Source organism: Pan troglodytes, chromosome 14 (assembly GCF_028858775.2).
Source record: "Pan troglodytes isolate AG18354 chromosome 14, NHGRI_mPanTro3-v2.0_pri, whole genome shotgun sequence".
Classification (NCBI taxonomy): Eukaryota; Metazoa; Chordata; class Mammalia; order Primates; family Hominidae; genus Pan; species Pan troglodytes.
In genome coordinates this window covers 118,713,397-118,731,219 of record NC_072412.2, presented here as the reverse complement: position 1 = coordinate 118,731,219, position 17,823 = coordinate 118,713,397, and the positions used below count along the sequence as shown (strand labels likewise).

General features: G+C 56.5%; 1 protein-coding gene across 38 annotated transcripts in view; it reads right to left on the bottom strand.

The window, feature by feature from the left end:
- Positions 1-2,929: 2,929 nt before the first annotated feature.
- Positions 2,930-17,823, bottom strand: part of MCF2L (MCF.2 cell line derived transforming sequence like) — a 214,763-nt gene continuing 199,869 nt past the window's right edge. For 13 of the 38 annotated variants that reach the window (XM_054665592.2, XM_054665593.2, XM_054665589.2 and 10 more), the window contains 12 exons: positions 17,402-17,471; positions 16,477-16,569; positions 16,283-16,375; positions 15,150-15,275; positions 13,962-14,183; positions 13,596-13,688; positions 12,843-12,921; positions 12,621-12,687; positions 11,598-11,716; positions 10,143-10,358; positions 6,706-6,827; positions 2,930-3,474 (listed from right to left, as the gene is read on the bottom strand). In XM_054665592.2, coding sequence (XP_054521567.2) covers positions 3,163-3,474; positions 6,706-6,827; positions 10,143-10,358; positions 11,598-11,716; positions 12,621-12,687; positions 12,843-12,921; positions 13,596-13,688; positions 13,962-14,183; positions 15,150-15,275; positions 16,283-16,375; positions 16,477-16,569; positions 17,402-17,471 — 1,612 coding nt within the window. In that variant the 3' untranslated portion in view covers positions 2,930-3,162. Of the gene's footprint in view, positions 4,955-5,020; positions 5,134-6,705; positions 6,828-8,721; positions 10,359-11,142; positions 11,452-11,597; positions 11,717-12,620; positions 12,688-12,842; positions 12,922-13,595; positions 13,689-13,961; positions 14,184-15,149; positions 15,276-16,282; positions 16,376-16,476; positions 16,570-17,401; positions 17,472-17,823 lie in introns of those variants that run through there. The other 25 variants (XM_024348372.3, XM_024348383.3, XM_063792363.1 and 22 more) reach the window with 16 other exon arrangements.

The window sequence follows — 17,823 nt, the reverse complement described above, 5'->3', positions numbered from 1 at the left end:
GTTTCAATAGTTTATGAATTCACCTGGTTTTTCTAGATATGAAAAGTTATTTTTCAATTAGCATGCCTTGGTTCCTTTTTCTTTTTTTGAGACGGAGTTTCACTCTTGTTGCCCAGGCTGGAGTGCAATGGCGACATCTCGGCTCACGGCAACCTCTGCCTCCTGGGATCAGGCGATTCTCCCGTCTCAGCCTCCTGAGTAGCTGGGATTACAGGCATGCACCACCACACCCGGCTAATTTTGTATTTTTAATAGAGACGGGGTTTTTCCAAGTTAGCCAGGATGGTCTCGATCTCCTGACCTCGTGATCTGCCGCCTCGGCCTCCCAAAGTGCTGGAATTACAGGCCTGAGCCACCGCGCCGGCCTTGTTACCTTTTTCTTTGTGGTGGTAATCACTAGTACTGCGGCTAAATGGCACTGGAGAGTAGTGGGGCCCCGTTCAGTTCTGCTGCCAATGGGGATGGTTCTAAAGGATTTCAGTACTTAAAATTTTTGCTGCAGCCGGGCGCGGTGGCTCACGCCTGTAATCCCAGCACTTTGGGAGGCTGAGGTGGCAGATCACGAGGTCAGGAGATCGAGACCATCCTAGCTAACGCAGTGAAACCCCGTCTCTACTAAAAATACAAAAAATGAGCCAGGCGTGGTGGCAGGCGCCTGTAGTCCCAGCTCCTCGGGAGGCTGAGGCAGGAGAATGGTGTGAACCCGGGAGGCAGAGCTTGCAGTGAGCCAAGATCGTGCCACTGCACTCCAGCCTGGGCGAAAGAGCGAGACTCCGTCTCAGAAAACAAACAAACAAACAAACAAACAAACAAAAGTTCGCTGCAAAGATTTTGTTTGATATATATTATTTAGTTAAAGAAATTTTCTTCTACTCCTAGTTGGCCTAACATGACAAGTACATGTTGAATAAAAATTGAATTATTGTTTTGCATTTGTTAAGCTGGTGATTTTACCCTTCACTTCATTAATATGGCAAATTATAGCCATATTAACATACTACCCCTTGCATTCCTGGGATGAATTTACTTGCTTAGAAAGTATTACCTTTATTTATAACACAGAATTGGGTTTTACTTAATTATATTTCATTTGGAATTTTTGCATTCATCTTCATAATTTTATTTTTTCTTACATTGTCTTTTTGTTTGGTTGATTTTGAGAGACAGGGTCTTGCTCTGTTGCCCAGGCTGGAGTGCAGTGGCATGATCATCATAGCTCACTGCAGCCTTGGACTCCTGGGCTCACTTGTAAGGTCTCAGCTTCCCAAGTAGCTGGGACTACAGGTATGTGCCACCATGCCCGGCTAATTTTTAAATTTCATGTAGAGATGGTGTCTTGCAATGTTGCCCAGGCTGGTCTCAAACTCCTGGTCTCAGACAACTCTCCCACCTCGGCCTCCCAAAGTACTAGAAGAACAGATGTGAGCCACCTGGCCCAGCTGATTCTTTTCTTACATAATCTTTGTCAGGTTTGGGTACCAAGGTTAAATTTGATTCATAACTTTATTGAGTTGCTTTCTCTTGTTATATTCTTTTAAATAGCTTTTATAAATATGTTTGTATGCTTACAAAATCACCTAGATCTGGTATCTGTTTGGGGTATTTTTTTTTTAATTGCAATGCAATTTCTGTAACTGTTATTCATCAACCCAAGTATTTCATTTCTTCTTGACCAATTCTAACAATAAATCCTATTTATCTGTTTTCAAATATATTGGCAGAAAGGTGTTCATAATGGTTCTCTCATATTTAAAATTTTTTATTTGATATGGAGTTTCTTAGGTTTTCTATAAATTAGTCAGTTTTATTAGATTTTTCAGGTACAAAGTTTGAGTTTTGCTTTTGATTTTGTTATTCTCTTTTCTCAACTGTCCTAATTGACAGAAGTATTTAAATACTTTCTTTGGGTTACGCTGGTCTTATTTTTTTGGCTTAAATGGTTAACTCGTTTATTTTGTCATGTATAAAATCAGACACCACTAAGCTGTCGACACCAATCTGAGCTGGCCGTGGCTGCTCCCTCCCGTGGCTCTGTGCACGCTGTCCAGTTCTAGAGAGCAGACTGCCCGCATCTCGTGAGTTAGAAACAAGCTTTTAAATTGCCAAACAGTGTTTCAATGCTCTTCCCATTGTTTTGCAAATATTTTGTTTGTGCTCCATGTGTGCTGGAAAATAACGCAGATTTCTCTACGTTTAGGGGCAAACAGGGATCACTTTTCATGACAGTCAACATTGCTGTCTGCCGACTGCCAACTTTGCTGTGTTTTGAGCTTTATAGTCAGTGGCTTATGAGTTCCTGATTGCCACGCAGCCCCCTTTACTCTATGAACTGTCCTGAATTCCATTTCAGGTCATTGATACTGCTACACCAGCTTTCTTATGGTGTTTGTCTGTTCTGTCTTCTTTTATTTTAAATCTCCAATCTATATATAAATTTGCTTGATGGTCTCTAAGCAGTGACTTGTCACGTCTGATCCGATGCTCTTCCAGGCCAGCATAACATGATCACGTCTGTTGTGAGCCAGACACATCTGGGCTGTCTCTTCCGTTACATGTTGTTTCCTGTTAACCATGCTTTCCCCTTTCTCCACCCTTCCCTTCTTCTATTGGATCAATACCCTTTCTTTATGCTCCCTTTTCTGGTCTGGAGCGTGTCGGCTGCATTGTGATTCTGTAATGGTTCCGCTACGCTTCCTCTGCTGCCTTTGCGTTTCTGACACGCACAACCTTGTTGCTATTTTGTCATCATCGCCGTCTGACAGAAGAAAGCAAAGCGGTTGCTCGGTGCCTGAGCCGCACGCTGGGCCCTGCCCACTGCCGGCTTCTTTTCCGTCCCAACAATGACTTACCATGTGCAAGCACAGTGCACTGCGGCCCTGGAAACCCCGACCGCTGAGACGTTCTGTGTCTTGACAGACAAAGGCAGATGGCAGGAGTTGCTGATATTTATTCAAACGTCATCCATACAATAAAGAACTCTGCTTTTAAAATTCCATTTACATCAGCAGTTAAAAAAAAGTGACAGTGGATGAAACATGAAGCTGTAAAGTGCCTTTATGGGGAGGGTCACACAAGGGCGCGCAGCTGTGCGACGAGACGGAGGCACCGCGCCTGCACAGTACATCAGGGACATCGCAGGGCACAGCACGCATTCCAAATAACTTACACATCAGAGGAAAAACTGCCGAGTCTCTGCATGCTTCCTATTTGATTCCGCATCCTGGAGGTCTGGCCAGTGACGGCTACAAGCCGCTGGGAGGGTAGCGTGAGGGGAATGCAGCCACGCCTGCCTCCACTGTGCTGGGGCTGGGAACCATGAGGCTGTGAGGCGGCCCTCCCAGCAGCATGGGGACAGCGAATATGTCCTTTCCAGCAAGACACATATGTACACACATGGTCAGAGGTGCACACATACAAAAACATCTGCAGACTAGACGCCGAAAGGGCTTCAAAAGTTTTGAACAGAATATGTTTCTGAAACACAAGAAGTTGGTAAAACAGAAGAGTTTTTTTCCAGTTCTGCTGTGACTTGAATAAAATACTCTCCCCACTTTCACTTCTGTACTCAAGGTGGTCACCAGGTGGCAGGTGGACCTGGGTGGGAGGCAGGGGGCGCGTGGGGAGTGGAGTGGAGGTGCGGCCTCCGAGGAGGCTGCAGTGCAGTGAGGCAGGGGCAGGGCTCTCTGAGCTATGGTCGGCAGCACTGGTCCACGCCACACCCTGCAGAAACTGCATCTTTGTATTTTCTTTAAAAGCAATAAAAATATCCTAATTCAGTGAAGCTCTTTAAAAAAAATCAAGTCCCTGCATTTTTTTTGTAGAAAAGAACGTTAATTGTTTAAATTATAGTTTAAATTTTCTTTTGAAAATGAACCCTAGGTAGATAAAGGAATCTCCTTGGCTTCTAACTGCTTTTGGTGGTGGAGACACCACCTGATGTCACCCACGGACACGTTTTCATCCACCTGTGACCAGGGAGCTTCAGGGAGTGCCATCCGTTTCCATGGGAGAGCCCCCCCAAAGTCATTTAGTGGTATAAACAACGTGCTTCTATGTAAACCCCGGGAACAAAAAAATAGTTTTCTATCAAATACAGTATCAAATTGTCATTTCATGTAAACACAGTGATTCCTGGTAAAGAATTGAGGCCAAAGTACCACAAAAAATGGCCACGGGATTGATCCCTGCTTAAAAAAATCCTAAAACTTGTAAAAGATAAAGAGACCCCGTGCCCCGCTCTCCTCAGGCCGTTGGCCAGAGGATCCTCCACTTCTCCGGAAGCAGCTCCACCACGGTCCGCGCGTCCCCTGAAAGCACCGTCCAGAGGCAGAAGCAGCACTACGGTGGAGCCAGGAGGAGATGCCGCTGCCCGGCGCCTCCTGCCCGGGGCTGTTCCCTGCGGCCCCTCCTCTGTGGGCTCTGGAGTCTCCGGGGAAGCCCCAGCGGGCCGGGGTCTTCCGTGGAACCTGCCTCTGCCCTGGAGGGGTCCTCTGCAGCCCGCACGGCCAGGCGCTCTGGGTCGGGGCGGTGAGGTGCCCCTTCCTCGGGGCGTCCGGGGGCACTGCGCCCTCCCCACGCCACACCAGCCCTCGCAGCGGCAGCCCCAGACAGCGCGCGGGTCTCCGGCGCCGAGACTGCGCGGCGCTACCCCTGCAGGTCGGAGAAGGGGGCCTGGCCGCCCTCGCTGCAGCTGGACGAGTTGCTCAGCACGGCCGACCCCGGGCTCGACTCTGCGGGGAGATCAGGCGGGGACAGGCTTCGGCGTCTGCTCTGCCGGGCACACACGGAGCAGCTTCCTCGCACGGGCCCTCGGCAGCGTCACGGGTGGGCTCGGGGCACGTGGGCCTTACCTGAGCTGCTCAGGCACTGGGCCGAGCCGGACGGGCCGAGCTGGACGGACAGGCTGCTGGCCGGCACCCAGCCCTCCTTGCCAGTGGTCGGGTCCCTGACGTACCTGCAAGGGGCGAGGGTCAGCGGCAGCCACGTGCGGGGCAGTCCGGGGGTGAGCGCGGGGTCTTACCAAAGGCCCTCGTCGCCCTCCTGCACCAGCTCCACCACGTCCCCGCTCCTCACGAGCAGCGCATCGGGGCCTCCCTTCTCGTGGTCCGCCACGACCGTATATTTACCCGGAACCTGGTGGGAGACGGGCAGGGGCACAGACAGCGTCAGCACCGGCCCCGGCAGCAGCCCCACAGCAGCCAGGCGGAGTGCTGGGCCTTAGCGCCCTGCCCCGGTGGGAGCTCCTGGCCACGGCCAGCTCAGGGGAAGGGCTCCAGCCTTGGGAGGAGGCTACGCCGCAGGTCATGACTACGGCAGCGGCGATGGAAGGCGTCTGTGAATCTGTCTTTGGGCCCAGCTGCCCCAGCCCATCACGCTGGTCTCCACACAGAGCTCTCGGCCCCAGGGCCTCTGCGCCTGCATACCCGCCTCCCGGAGGGCCCTTCCGTGCTTTCAGGTCTTATTTCCATGCTGCTTTGCTGAGGCCTTCCTTGGTACTCCCCGACTCGCCCGTCCTCTGCCCTCCCTCTCCCTGCAGCTGTCCTGCCCAACCTCCCCAAGCCTCACTCCTCTTTCTCTCCTCACTGTAAGAGTGGAGGTTCCTGTCTGTGCTGTTCCCGCTTTGTCTCCAGGGCCTAGAACTGTGCCTGGCACACAGCGGATGCTGCACAGATGTCATGGAACACGTTCCGTTGGGGAATGGGGACCCGGGAAGCGGCAGCTGTTCCTACAGAGTGGGGAGATTCACAGCCTCCTGGTGCTGCGTGTGGTGGGCTGCGGAGGGGTGCTGCCGGCTGCAGGGCCTGGAGCAGGAGGACAGTGACTGGGCCACCTGCTCTCACATGATGGCCTGGAGCAAGAGGACGGTGACTGGGCTGCCTGCCCTCACGCGATGGCCTGTACTGGCTCCTGCCTCTGTGGTGCCCAGAGTAGCCAGGATCACTCCCCACACCCCAGAAAGAATGAGATCCAAATCCCTCCCCAGGCCCCGTGCACCCTGTTCCACCAGCCTGTTTCCCCTCCTGCCACGTGGCCTCCGCCTCTGTGTCCCCCACATCTGTTCTCACGCCCAGGCCTTCCTTCATGCCGTCTCTGTGGGAGAGGCCAGAGGCCCCGAGGGCTCTCCCTACCCTTCCACGCCTGGCTTCTCTGCCCTTCCAGAGCCTCCGGGACCTGTCCCCTTTGCACCTCCAGCCTTGGTGCATGGACCACGCACAGCACAGAAGGTGCAGCAGACGCTTCTTGGTGTAACCCTCACTGGAATGATTAACACATGGCAGCTTTTTCTTGCTTCTGACATTAACAATGAATGTTTCAAATGCAAATCCATGCTTAGCAGTTCCATTTTCTTACAAAATGAGAGTTGTGTGTATAGTTAGGAAGGCTCAGTGACAGCATTCTATGACATAAAGGGTAGGGGGGTGGGGACTGTCTCCTCTGAGGAAGGTGCACCCATGAGTGGGCTCTACAGGAGGCTGGGTGGGCACCTGGAAATTAACCCAGAAACACAAAGTGCTGCTGAGACAGAGGAGCTAGGAGGAGCTGGGGCTGCGTCCTAAGACACAGGCCCAGGTGGACCTTCCAGAGAGAGTTAGGAGGAGCTGGGGCTGTGTCCTAAGACCCAAGCCTGGGTGGACCTGCCAGAAGCACCCCTAATCCCCGGAGGGCAGCCCCCACCCCAAGTGCCCACAGGGAAGCCATGGTTACCAGCTTCTTGGGGCCCAACCCGCCGTCCTCCTCTGCGTCGGACGAGTTAATCTGCTCCTCTGCACTTGACCAGCCCCCGTCGTCCTCAGGTGCCTCCAGTGAGTGGGATGTTTTGCTCCAACCTAAGAGAGACAGACACCCGTGAGGGACCCCCCGGTGATGAGCCGCTGTCTGCATCTGTCTGAGGTGGGGTCAGTTAAGTCCCACAGACCCCCTGAAATGTGTGCCGTGGGCCCCCAACAGAGCCTGTCATCTTCCTGGGTTCATAAAGAGCTGAGCAGGACACCCCTGCAAACTTCCAGAATGCCTGGCACGTTTCAGGGTTTGAGACCATCTGCTTCCAATTGCTGGGCCACCCTGTGGGAGACCTCGATCCCCAGGCCCTGGGAAGCCACGCCCTTGTCAGGCAGGGCAGTGCCCCTCAGCCAGGAGGGAAGCAGCCTTCCTGCCGCAGATGCCTTCCCAGGCAGGTGTTTTCAGTGAGTGCCACGGTCATGTTCAACACCTAGCAGACCGAGCCGGGAAGCAGTTTCTAAAGTGAATGACTGAGGCTCACTGAGAGGGCCTGACGCCCTTGACCTATGGGATACTGAGGGCTGTGGTCCCCACTGGCAAGAGAGTAGCCCCCGGCACAGCGGCACCGAACCGGAAGGCTGAGACCATGCAGGTGCCGCGGTGGAGATGGGCTCCCATCAGCCACACAGCTCCCAGCGGGAGAAGAGGAAGGAGCTTCTTCCAGACTTGGGACCACACATGCCCCCCTCCCCAACCCAGTGTTCCTCCTGCCAGGCTCCCAGAGGGCAGCACCTGCCTTTCCCATGCGGGGGAGATGGGAGACGCCATTGGGGCTAAATAAACACGCAAAGGCAGCAACCAGGCAGCAGGCCCAGCGCATCCCACCTGGTGCCAAATGCATCGAGGCAGGACACATGCACACCAGGGAAACAGGCAGATGCTAACGAGATTTGAGCTTGGGCACAAACTGGTTCCAAATACTATTTGGTACCACTGGAAGCAAGCGTTTCCTTGCGATGGAGGGTGCGGGGCATGGGGAGGACAGAGGAGCTGCATGCACGGATGCCTGTGTGCCCTGTGCCTGCAAAGCCGCCATGGCAAGCTGTCTTGCAGGCCAGTTCCAATGGCTGACAGCGTCTGCGCTGGCGAGGAAAAGCCTGTGCTAAGCGGAACTCTGCTGTCTGTGCAGAGAAGGGAGCTGGGCCTGGGCACCACTGTCAGCCAGCAGAGCACGGGGCTGCTCCCTCCACCCCACCCGGGTGCTTTGCCTTCTTGGGGTCACAGCTGGAGGCAGTTGAGCCTTCCAGGCACCACACCAGGCCTGCATCTGTGTGAGAATTGAGGACTGTGATTTTCCGGTTGCAGACCTGCAGCTTGGCCTCCTGAGTGCACCTGCAGCTGCCCCCAGCAAGGGAGGCTGAGACACAGCAAGGGTGGGGGCCCAGGTGCCTCCTCTACAGCAGCAGGGACTGGCCTGTGGGGCCTGGCTGCCAGCGTGCCCTCCCCGTCCAGGCCCCCAGTCACTCTGAGGCACCGCACGTGGGGCCTCTGGCCGGACAGAACCAAAAGTCTGATTGAGGACAGTGGGAACAAAAAAAGGGGGGCTGCTGTGTGTGCACAGGAGCTGGTGTGGCGTGGGCAGGACCTTACACACGAACCTGTCCACAGGGGCAGCGAGGCCGGCCTGTGCGGGGTGAAATCCAAGCGACTCTGCCCCTGGCACCATCAGAGACACAAAAGGATTCTTGAGCTGCCCTGGCCGTGGGTGCTCAGTGCTCCCCAGAGCCTCTCTGCGGGCCGTCAAGAGCGCCGTGCTGGAACAGGGCACGGGGGAGGCCAGCAGCAAAACGCAGAGGTCTGACCGTGATGGGAACGGCAGTGCCTGGGAGCGGGCAGCCACAGGCCAGGCCAGCACTGCTGCACCAGGAGCTGGGGGATTCTGTGTGAAGGCAGGGGGCCGGGTGATGGCCAGGAAGGTGCCCTCTGTTTTCTGTAAAACAGCCATTGGCCTTTGCTCATTGGAGTCACCACCTGCAGGGCTTGGGGAGTGGGTGCTGGGCAGCGCTCAGGCCACCCAGAGCCACCTGGGCTCACTACCACCGACCACAGCAGAAATGACCCACGGGCAGTGGCCCGGCTTCGACGCCACACTGGCCACAGTGGAAATGACCCACGGGCAGTGGCCCGGCTTCGACGCCACACTGACCACGGTGGAGATGACCCACGGGCAGTGGCCCGGCTTCAACACCACACTGGCTTTCTCGAGACCCTGCAAGGCTGTACTGTCTTCATTCATGGATGACGAGACGGAAGCAGAGGCTGAGCTTGGCCAAAGTGCAGCAGAAGTGGCGTTTGGCCCACAGGGCCCACCTGGCCCACCTTCTCCACCAGGGACCGGCTCTGCCGACTCCAGTTAACAAGCGGAGAGGGTTTGACAGACAAGAATAGCCTCTCCCAGGAGACTGTCAACAGGGAAATGACTCCCTTCTCCCAAGCACTCCTGGGGCCTCGAAGCAGCAAGCCGGGCGCCCACCCACTTGCAGGCAGGACAGTCAGTAACGCCGGGCCAGCTCCCTGCCTCTGAACTCACGCCCAGGGTGGCCACAGCTTCTGCCTGGATCTGTGAGGCTCACCGTGTCATGTGAGGAGGCTGTGGAGGCGGGCGGGATGGGAAGGCTGGTTCTGCTTACATCCCTGGGAACCTTTGCAAATTTTTGAAAACTCAAGATTGCAAACATGAGCCCCCTCCCTGCACTTGAAGGTCCTCAACAGGCCAGGGGAGGTCTCTGGGCTTCGCAGGGCAGTTTTCACCCTGAGAATATAAGGGAGGCAGGAAACGAGAAGGGCCAGGTTCCACAGGGAGCTCAGCCTCGTCGGCCCGGGAAAGGAGGGTCCGGGTCGGACAGGGAGCTCGGCCTCATTGGCCCCGGGAAAGGAGTGTCCGGGTAGGACAGGGAGCTCGGCCTCATCAGCCCCGGGAAAGGAGGGTCTGGGTCGGCCCTGCCAGTTGCTATGCTCTGTGTTCCCAGCAGGAAGTGTTGGGGCAAACTGTGCCACAGGGAAGGGCAGGGAACAGGGTGCCCTATAGCCGACAGCAGCCACTGGGCAGTGAGACCCCACCCAGCTCCACCCAGCACGGCCAGGTGACCAGCGCAGCAGCCGTGGCCAGCAGTCACCGACGGGGTGGGCAGTTCCGCAGGCTCCAGATAGACCTGCTGTGAGGAGTTGGCTGAGAGGCGTGCTGTCCTCGAGGACCTGTCACCAGAGCATCACACATTGAACACAACCGCGTGTCTGCCTCCGCAGCATAAAGACCCACGCGAGCATCCCCCTTAGGTGGCCTTGACGGCCACCTGACAGCCAGCTGGGCCATGCTTCCTGCCGACGCAGAGTGGGTGCCGTGCCCGAGGGTGCCACTCTACCTCGCACACCAAAGGGAGTCGGGTCGCTCTTTACTTCATGCCGCTTGGCTTTTTTGTCAGGACTGGTAGGAGAAGCTGCAAGAGGAGGAGGAGGCAGAAATACAACCGGAGAGAGAGTGTGAAGGACGGAGGGAGGCGGCGAGGAGGCTGACCCGCGCTCGTGCTGGAAGGGGACACCCACGTTGTGGCCCCTTTCCACCGATGAAAAAGGAGCTTCTGTGAGCAAAACACAGGGAGCCGAGGGGCCGCGCAGTGAAGGAGGGGCCGGGAGGGCATGGGAGTGGGGGCTGCGGCACTCAGAGGCGTCCTTTCGGGGCCCGTCTCTAGGGACGTTTTCTTAGTTCTGCGCTAGCAGAGTTTGCAGCACCAGAATCTGTTGTTTGTTTGTTTGTTTCAAGTTTCAGGCCAACTTAAAAGCATTTTATAAATTGGAAAACACTCCTACTTCTCTGGAAAGAGCCCTTGTCCACGCTGGCCTTCAGGGCTTCCCAGAAGAGCCGCCTGCACGCCAGGGCCGGCTTCCAGGGCCTCCTGGGCCCATTTCCCCGCCATGTATTTCCCATCGTGGAGCTCTCGCAGGTGAGCAGGGCATTAGACGTCTCCGTCTCAAGGGTCCCATCAGCCCCGTTCACTAGCGGATGCCCCAGAAGATGGCTGAGGGGCCTCTGCCACCAGGCGGAGCAGAGACACGCAGCCGGCAAGGTCAGCACCCTGCAGGGAACTCACCTGAGAAGGCGGGGGTGGGGGGCAGGGAGAGGAAGGAGGGGGCCTGGAAAGCCAAGGGCAGCTCCGTTTCTGAGCAAGCCTCCATTTGAAAAGCTCGCCTTCATTTTCCCGAAGGCAAGGCATCTCTAAATAACTCTGGTGTCTGCGCGAGACACGGCGTCAGGGAGCACGTGATTGGGTGGAAAGAAACGCTTTTGCGTGGCCGCCCTTGTGACGAAGGAGGCACGAATGGTCACACACGATGCATGACAGACGCCACCGCGGTGAGGGTGGGTTTCGGGCAGGCACTACTTTTACCTTTCTGACCTTTGAGGTTAGCAAAGCCCTGCAGGGTAAAGCGCTTTCTGGAAAGCGCAGAGCTTTCTGAGGCAGAGCTAGTGACCGTGTCATCTATGAAGGAAGAGAAAGAAACTATGCAGAGGGCATCGCAACCCGATGCGGAGGCGGGTCTGGCTGTCGCAGGGAGGGCCCAGGGCGGCTCCGGGTTGCACGCTTGGCCGAGGCTCCTTCTGGGGCTGGCCTTGCTGACGCAGGGGTGCAGAGCAACGGAGAGGGAGGGGCTCTTCTGTGGGGTCCTAGGGCTCTGTTAAGAGGGGAGCAAGGGGCCCTGAACGCTCTGCAAAGCTTCTTCACACTGCAGGAAGCGCAGGTTTCTCGGAGGCAGTGAGCACTCCGTGAGCAGCTCCGTGTGAGGCCTCCGTGTGAGGCCCGGTCCCTGCACACACCCACCTTTGCCCTTTTCGGGGGGCTTTGTCAGTGGCGCTGAGTTGACGTATCCCTCCAGGCTTAGGGGGTCTGTTTTCCTTTCTTCCAGCTTCTTGATGTTCCTTGAGTTTCCTCTTGAGGGACTGATGACATCAGACAAATCAAAAAGGAAATAGTGTGTTGCCTGGTTAGTCTTTCAGAACGCCCTGAGGACCTGAGGCATTCAGATATCTCTGAGCTCCCGGCCTGATCCTAAAGCAGCATCTCCTGCACGTGTTTCTAAGTTAAACCCGGACGGGCTGGATGAGAGCAGACGCCCACCCTCCTGCTTCTGAGGGGCCACACACTTCTAAGTTAAACCCGGACGGGCTGGATGAGAACAGACGCCCACCCTCCTGCTTCTGAGGGGCCACACACTTCTAAGTTAAACCCGGACGGGCTGGATGAGAACAGACGCCCACCCTACTTGCTCTGAAGTATGAGGCTTTTTTTTTCGGGGGGTGGGGCGGGGGAGTGTTTCTTTTTTAAAACTACTGTTCTACGGATTATTTATTTAGGCCATATCCTGTTCCATGAATGATTAAAGGTAGCTTATATAAGAAACAGGATAAAGTGAAAAAAATAAGTGGATGAACAAAATAAAGAAAAAACAAGGGCAGAAGAGACACGACGAAGCCACGGTCAGGGTCGGAGTCTGAAACGTGCCCACATGTGTGCTGGGCCATCAGTGCCGGCTCCCAGCTGAGCCCCGACTGTCTGAGGAGTGCTGGGGCGTGGCTGTGATCTGGACAGGCCGTGTGCGCGCTGCCGTGCTGTGGAACAGCCCACCCCGGGAAGAGCTGGAGAGGGACTGGGCATTGTCGGAGGCACACATCTGTGAAGTGCACCCTCTGGGACGGACCTGTCAGCACATAAACACCAGGGGCCTCAAGGAAAACCCCAATAACCACAGGGTCCCACTGACAGAGGCCGAGGACCCTGGCGTGCAAATGCCCTGCTCGGGACTGCTCCAGAAACGCAGGCCTGCGGCAGCGTGTCCATTCTCACCTGGTGCTGGTCGGGGCCGGCAGGGGCAGGCTCTGTGACTGCTCCAGCGCCCGGTGCTGGCTGGCTTCTGCGAGGAGGGAGCAGACAAACCACGTGAACGAGCGTCTTTACTTCAACGCCGAGGCACCTTGCGCATGCGGGGACTGTGCGGTTGCTCTGAACGTGGTAAAAATGCACCTGGAGCGGAAGCTACGGGAAACAATCGCTTGAAGACAGCCTCACCTCTGCAAGCCTGCAGCTGGCTGGTCAGCACTTTCCGAATTTCATTCACCCACGCGGCTTTAATCTCAGGAGTTGGCGCCTGTTTCCCCAAAAGAAACGCCAGGAGGTGAGTACTCAGGCCCCCGAGGAAACACGCTTTGGTTTCACTCTCGGAACATCCAAAGATAATCTTAGGAGTCAAAGGTCAGGTGGCTGCGTGTGAGGGGAGAGGAGGAAAGCACTGTGGGTGGCCCCGCATTGCGGGACCCTCTGTGCCCCATGCACGGGACTGACTGAAGAACTGTGCCTGGCACCCAGGGCACGGCACCCTCCCCACCGTGAGAATCGGCCCTGCGTGCCGGATGCACACTTGCACCGTCCAGGGACACATGAGCTCCCCTGGGGAGGGCGAGCCCGTTTCCTCGCAGCACCCCCTCTGATGTGTACTTTTCCCCACATTTCATCCTGGGTCCAGCTCAGGGTGAAGACAGCCCAGGGCAGCATCCTGAAGTGTACAGCGGCTGCTCCTGGGCTCGATGCAACTTCATGGCAGATCCTTGCACTGGTTCCCATGAGAAACCATTCGTGGCAATGTGTGAGAAACCATTCGTGGCAATGTGTGAGAAACCATTCGTGGCAATGATGTGTGAGAAACCATTCGTGGCAATGTGTGAGAAACCATTCGTGGCAATGTGTGAGAAACCATTCGTGGCAATGTGTGAGAAACCATTCGTGGCAATGTGTGAGAGGCCAGGGGTAGGGTGGGTGACCCACCTGGACAATGTAGACCTCCTCGCGTGCGTTGTACCAGATCTCGAACTTCTTAGCATCTCCCTTCACGTTCTCCGTAATGCCAACGGCAGCCATCTGCGAGCAGAGAGTGGAGACGGGGTTCGCGTGCACAGTGAACCCACTGCCTTGTTTTTAAAAGGTGTTGGTGCAGGCACGAAATGATGGAAATACTTTGGGGGTGAGGGCTAAGAATGGCAGGATACCCCACCCCTACACCTAAGGCTGAGAGCTGGGTGTCAGCGTGGCCACCTCAGACCGAGGTTTGTGGCAACAGAGACCCAGTTACAGACCTCCCCCCGTCGGGGTCTGTGGCCAGGAGCGTGCTGCTGCAGACCCGGCCTCACTTACGTTTAAGGACTGCTTGTAGCTGTAGGAGGGAGCTTTCTCATACCCCTCCCCATTCTCCTCCCTCTTCTTGCAGAAGAGCACTGCCTTCTCGTGCAGGAACAGGTGCCGCTGCATGGGCTTGAACCTGGCCAGCTCCTTCACCTTGGTGTGGCCCCTCTTGTGGTCGGTCCAGACGCTGAACGAGCCCTGCATCAGCAGCTTGCCCAGGTCGCCGAGATTCCCCTAAATGTGCGACAGCAGGGGTGTGTTCAGGACGGGATGGGCCTGGGGCCATGGACGCGCATCGCTGAGTGAAAGCAGCCACTCTGCAAAGCCCACCCATGGTGGGATTCCAGCTGCAGGGCGTCCCAGGAAAGGCAAGCTCGTGGAGACCATGACAGGTCAGTGGGTGCCAGGGGCTGGGGGAGGAGGGATGGACTGGCGGGGCACATGGGCTTCTAGGACAGTGAAGCTGCTCTGTGTGATGCTCTAGCGCTGGGTGTAGGATGTTACACGCCTGTCCAAACCGCAGAATGCACAGCACCCAGAGTGAGCTCCGAGGGGAACGGCCCTCAGTCACTAATCAGCATCAGCGCTGGTTCACCACGTGTGGCGGGTGTGGCACCCATGCTAGATGTCAACACTAGGGGAAGCCTCAGGGCCTCTGATTTATACTCGATTATCTCACAAACCAAAAATTGCTGCAATAAATCAACTCTATTAGTTAAAAAAAAAACACCTGAGAATGAGTGCTGGGTGGACATAAAGACGGGCAAAAGACGAATAAGCTGTGACCTCATGTGGGGCTCTACGGGGAAAGTGACATCTGCCTTCTGGGGCCACTTGCTCTAAGTCACCAGCCTGCAAATCGCAGCCCAGAAAACAGAAGTCACGTCTGCTCCGAGCCACGCCTCCTCCCCAGGAGAAGACAAGGAGTGAGGAGGTCTGAGCTGCATTCCTGCTGGAGATGCGTGCCCTCCAAGCAAGGGACGCTTCCTGATTTTCTCCACGTCCCAGAGAGCCCAGTGGGGTCTGTGGACCCGGCTGTGGGGCTTGGGAGTGGGCTTATCTAGGGACCACCCCAGACCTCCTGCCCAGAACCTGCACATTCACACCAAAGCGTGGGGGGTGTGCAGGGAGGCCGCCGAGTTGCTGGGCTGGTGTATTCCACGGAGGCGGCGGGGAAGACCGGGCGTCTGGGCGCCTTACGTCATAGCCGGTGATAGCGATGAGGTGCATGGAGTCGTTCACGGCCTTCAGGATGCCCAGGATGGAGCTCAGCGCCTCCTGCAGGTCCTCAGCCCCCTCGCAGTTCCTGCTGTATTTCAGCATTTCCTGAGGGGCATGGGGTGAGGCAACTGCGTCGGGACACGGAGAGCCCTGGCTCCCCTGGAACAGACCCCTCAGGAGCTTGGCACGAGGTAGGGATGCTGCTCACCCTCCCCTGGTCTGTGGGGAGCTGCCCTGCCTGCCCTCCTGCAGCTGGGACAGACTGAGTGGTGCTGCAGATGGGGCAGCACCCCTGCCAGGTGCAGACCCTTGGCACCTGCTCCCCGGGGAGTTTCCTCCTACCACCCTGATGCCAGGTGCAAACCCCTCGCACCTGCTCCCTGGGGAGCTCCCTCCTGCCACCCGGATGCCAGGTGCAAACCCCTCGCACCTGCTCCCCGGGGAGCTCCCTCCTGCCACCCTGATGCCAGGTGCAAACCCCTCACACCTGCTCCCCGGGGAGCTCCCTCCTGCCACCCTGATGCCAGGTGCAAACCCCTCGCACCTGCTCCCCGGGGAGCTCCCTCCTGCCACCCTGATGCCAGGTGCAAACCCCTCGCACCTGCTCCCCGGGGAGCTCCCTCCTGCCACCCTGATGCCCAGGTGCAAACCCCTCGCACCTGCTCCCTGGGGAGTTTCCTCTCACCACCCTAACCCTGGCCAAAGGCATGGAGTTGCAGTTTCCTGCCTGAAGGTTAGAGGGACCCACATGGCAAACTCATAGCTGGAATCCCCAGTCTAGGCCGCCCCATGTCCCTGCTGTGTGCCAGATAATCCGGGCACGGCTGCACCCTGGAGGGACGGGTCAGCCAGCACATCACACAGAATCCCATGTGGGCTGGGCTGTGTGCCAACCCATGGGGACGGGGACTCGTCTGCTCACCCGCGTCCTCAGACCCCTAACAGCGGCGCACAGTAGGGCCTCGAAAGGCATCCCAGCCTCAGCACAAGCTCGGAAGAGGTGCCCTTGACCTGGGAGGGGCAGGGCGCGATGGGGACGGGGCCCCAGGGTGGCACAGACACCTGGCCAGCAGGTGCTGGGGAGGCCGGGCCACGGTCACCGCGGAGCCTACCTTGAGCAGCAGCTGGTACTTGGTGATCCTCTGCACTGGCTTCAGCAGGTAGGAGTCCAGGCTCAGCTTGTGGTCCAGCTTTCTCTGGCATTCCTGGAACCAACCCAGAGCCTTTGGTTTGCACAATTTTCATTATTCCTCAGGAGTCGGCTAGGAAAGGGAGTAACGTTCTAAAGGAAGGTCTGGGGACAAACCTGGAAAAACGGGCAGTCGGAGCACTGTCTCCACAGGCTCTCAGAGCGGGGCTTGTTCTGACAGTACTTCTCGTAGATCTGGAAATCCTCCATCTGCACCGAGGGACAGGCACCGCATCACGCAGTGAGGGACGGGCAGCGCATCACGCGGTGAGGGACGGGCACCGCATCACGCAGCGTCTTCCCGGCCCTGCGAGGCATTGCTGCTGGCCCCACAGCTTCCGAGGGCCGGCACTGGCTCCCAGGCTCCGCTGGGGGGCCTGCCCTCCATTAATGGGGCTCCCTGTCCCAGAGCCCCTGACTTCCCAGAGCACAGGCGTGGAGTGGAGACGGGGTTCCACCGCAGCCATTCTTAGAAGGCCGTTTATGGTGTGGTTTGTTGATTTGTTTATATAATAGAACTTCTAGCATTTTCTCTGGCAGTTTTACAAATTACCTGTTATTCAGCAAAAAACAGACCCTAGCCCCATTGTGAAGTGCAATTGCTCCTGGGTGCCTCTAGGGCACAGATGGTTCTAGGGGCACAGAAGGTTTTAAGGCACAGGGCTCAGAAGTTTCTAAGGGACAGGAAGTTCTGGGGGCAAAGGAGGTTCTGGGGGTATAGAAGGTTCTGGGGTTCAGGAGTTCTGGGGTTCAGGAGGTTCTGGGGTACAGGAGGTCCTGGGGTACAAGAGGTTCTGGGGGTTCAGGAGGTTCTGGGGGTTCAGGACGTTTTCTGGGGTTCAGGAGGTTTTCTGGGGTTCAGGAGGTTCTGGGGGTTCAGGAGGTTCTAGGGGTACAGGAGCATCATGGTATCTCAGCCAAATTGAAAACATCATATTTTGTGATTTCAGTTGGTTAGAATAGGAACTTGCAGTAGAATCTGAAGTCATTATTCAGTAATTTTAAGAAGTTGTGACAAAATACACGTCAAAACACCACCTACCCTCTCCAGAAAGCATCTTCCAACCAGTTCTGGGCAGTCAGTGTAGTTTTCCAGCTCCCTGAGGAATATCCTAGACAAAGAAGGTTTTTAAGTAGTATGAAAGACAGGACGAGTCACGTGGACCAGTGACAAGTGGATGGACGTCATTTTTCAGAAGCCTGTTACGCCTTGCTCTGGGCAATCTGCCCCGCATGACTTGGGGACGCCGCAGCCACGCCTGTCCTGAGCACCAAGCTCTCAGGCACCAGCAGGTGCAGCCCCACGCTGAGTCTCCTTATATTTCTGGCCTTGGCTGCACACAGAAGTTGGAGGGAGCTGCTTTTCCCTCAGCACACACACGGCTCACAGAGCCACAGGCAAAGACAGAGATGGGACCTTTCAGGGCCCTGGAGGCGCCACCCCCATAACTGGCCGTGGGTCTG